This window comes from Dicentrarchus labrax, unplaced genomic scaffold, assembly GCF_905237075.1.
Source record: "Dicentrarchus labrax unplaced genomic scaffold, dlabrax2021, whole genome shotgun sequence".
NCBI lineage: Eukaryota > Metazoa > Chordata > Actinopteri > Moronidae > Dicentrarchus > Dicentrarchus labrax.
In genome coordinates this window covers 3,416,300-3,418,940 of record NW_026136702.1, presented here as the reverse complement: position 1 = coordinate 3,418,940, position 2,641 = coordinate 3,416,300, and the positions used below count along the sequence as shown (strand labels likewise).

At 46.0% G+C, this 2,641-nt stretch overlaps 1 protein-coding gene across 2 annotated transcripts in view; it reads left to right on the top strand.

The window, feature by feature from the left end:
- Window positions 1-2,578, top strand: part of ide (insulin-degrading enzyme) — a 28,478-nt gene extending 25,900 nt beyond the window's left edge. For both annotated transcript variants that reach the window (XM_051377984.1, XM_051377975.1), the window contains exon 25: window positions 174-2,578. In XM_051377984.1, the coding sequence (XP_051233944.1) occupies window positions 174-269 (96 nt within the window). In that variant the 3' untranslated portion in view covers window positions 270-2,578. The remainder of the gene's footprint in view (window positions 1-173) is intronic.
- The last annotated feature ends 63 nt before the right edge of the window (window positions 2,579-2,641 follow it).

Genomic DNA, 2,641 nt, shown 5'->3' with positions numbered 1-2,641 from the left:
CTAAGTTAAAGCACTAACTGCAGGTTACCTTAACTAGTTGCCATGGAAACAATGTTGCTCTTCTTTTGCTCTGTGCGCCAAATGCAGTTTAAGGAGGCTTTGTCCTCCCAGGGAACAGACGGAGCCGGACCGTGTGATCAGTGGGGATCTCTGACTGTATTTTTATGTTGCAGCCCACGTTGGTTCAGGACATGACGGAGTTCAAGAGGAGCCTGCCGCTCTTCCCCCTGGTCAAGCCTCACATCAACTTCATGGCCGCCAAACTGTGAGCGAGGCCGGCAGGTCGACACGCAGCAGCATGGGGGCCGCCGGGATGGGGGGGTGGTGGAGGGCGACCGCGAGGGACCCCGCTGTGTTTCCCACCTACACCCACCCTGTCAGGAAGACTTTCATCTGACCGAGCCTGCATTAGCGTGCGTGTGTGTGTGTGTTTGCGTGGGTGCATGTGAATACGTGTGTGTGTGCACGTGTGGCAGGCTGGAGCCACTAGAAGAGATGCTTGGAAACAAATGCGTGTATTTGAATCACAAAAAGTTAGCCGTGGTTGTCGACGTAGCTGTGATGACGATTAGAGGTCGCACCAGACTCCCCTCGTGGTATAAAAGTCTCTGAAGGGAGACGCAGCACTCACGCATCACAGTCCTGTGGCTGTTGTAGAGGAAGTAGAAACAACGTAAAAAAAAAAATAAATAAATAAAAAAAGACAAGGGCCAGATCCCTTTTAAGATGAGTTTAAGTATACTGCAGAAGCTTCACAGTAGGAGGCGTTTTATTTGAATAATCAGAGAATGCTGCTTTGAGAATGGATAGCTGGTTTATTGGGAAGAACTCGGGGCTGCAGAGGTTAAAGACGGTAGCTCCACGAAGGTCTTCTTCTTCTTCCTCCTTTTTATTTGTTGGACTGGTATGTTTGCCATGTAACTCTCGGAGGCAACAACAACGCTCGTGAAAACGTTATCACAAAAGACGCACTCGGTCCAATGGAATATTTTATTCAAATTCATGCGTTTCTGAAGAATATCTGCACTCGTGGTTTTAATCCTCGCAGGTTCTGAAATGTCTTTTTGCTTGTAAACTGGTAAAATGTTGGGACCCTTTGAGGAGCTGTTTGAAATTGCTAATCACAGAGAACCATGCCCATGAAAATTGTTTTTATTTTCATTTTTTATGACATTTTACAGTAGTATGTAATTCCGACATCTCAGGGGAACCTCCATGCTGTTTTTTTTACCTTCAATTTTATTAGTGGTTGATTAAAAATAAAAACACTTTTATCAGTCTGTCATCTACATAACTTCCTTTTTGGTCTGCAAGTTACTTTTGTAAAACTGAGGAAACAACGTCTGTAGAGACAGTTTATATTTCCCATGTCGTCATTATTCTTACACTCTGTGTCTGAGACTTGCAGAGACTTTCTGCAGCTTGTGCCTTTCGGGGGGCGCGGCGCGGAGCATCAGTTACTTTGTGTCTGGCTGCACTGAGCTGCTCCTGGTCTGATCCCGGGGCACAATCCCGGAGGATCTAACCCCTCTAAATTGATGGACTGTGCACTGGCTCTTACAGCAAGCATAGATGTCAAAAAAATTAAAAAAATAAAAAGGCAGCTAGCCTTTTCTTTTCCTCTCTGAAAAAAAAAAAACATTTCAAGTTGTCTAAATGGGGGGTTGAAGAAAAGCTCCAGTCTGGATTCATTTCAGAATATATGCACTTCTCTCACTAAGCAATAAACCTTATGATGTGGACAGGGAGGCAGCCTGATGTGGCCCCAGCAGCTGGATCCACACTGATCCCAAGCTCCAGCCTAAACCACGGTGGGGGGGGGGGACCGGCCCGTGAGGGTGGATAGTGATGTCAGTGCCGTGCAAGCGTGACCTGCTCTCTCAGGTGCTAACCAGCTTTGCTGTGACAAACCACTGCAGGTGGAGCTGCCAGCCACTCTGTTCAAAGAGCCAAAAAAAATGTTAAGATTTATCCCCCACCCCACCCCGCCTCCCCAGAATACCCGCTCTCAGGCAGAGTCCACCGCTCTCATACGATGCTGCAGAGTTTCAAAGATTTAAGATGTAAGGGAGAACCTGTATGATTGTGCCGTATCAAAAGCTTCTTCAATGTTTTCCAGCATTTTACTACGTCTCAACCAAACCATTAGGATGTTTATAAGGAGGCTGCCCCTCGTTGATCAGCTGCTTTATTAAAAGGCAATATTCCCTTTCTGGTCAGAAACCAGCAGCAGCATTAGGTAGACTTTCACTCCCACAGGCAGTAGCTCAACAGCACCTGGGGGGCGGTGACAAAGCTGTTCTCATGCAGTGTTCAGAAGAAACTAGCAACATATCATGCTTGTGTGGCCCATGCACTGTTGACCTTATAAAGTACCCAGTGATTGGTTTACATATAGGAAATCTGAAGCTTCTTTATTATTATTATTTCTGGATGTCTTGAGCAACACAAGACTGTTAATTGGCTGGTTGGGTTTATGGGGCCGGTGATACAAGAGTGCTGACATTTTCAGTTTGTTCTTTTTATTGTCTCCTGTGTGTGTGCGTGTGTTTCTAATTAATAAAACTACTGAATGGAACAGCGTGTGTTTTTAATGCAACACTCTCCCTCCCCCCCCACAATCTCCACACGTGCACTTCAA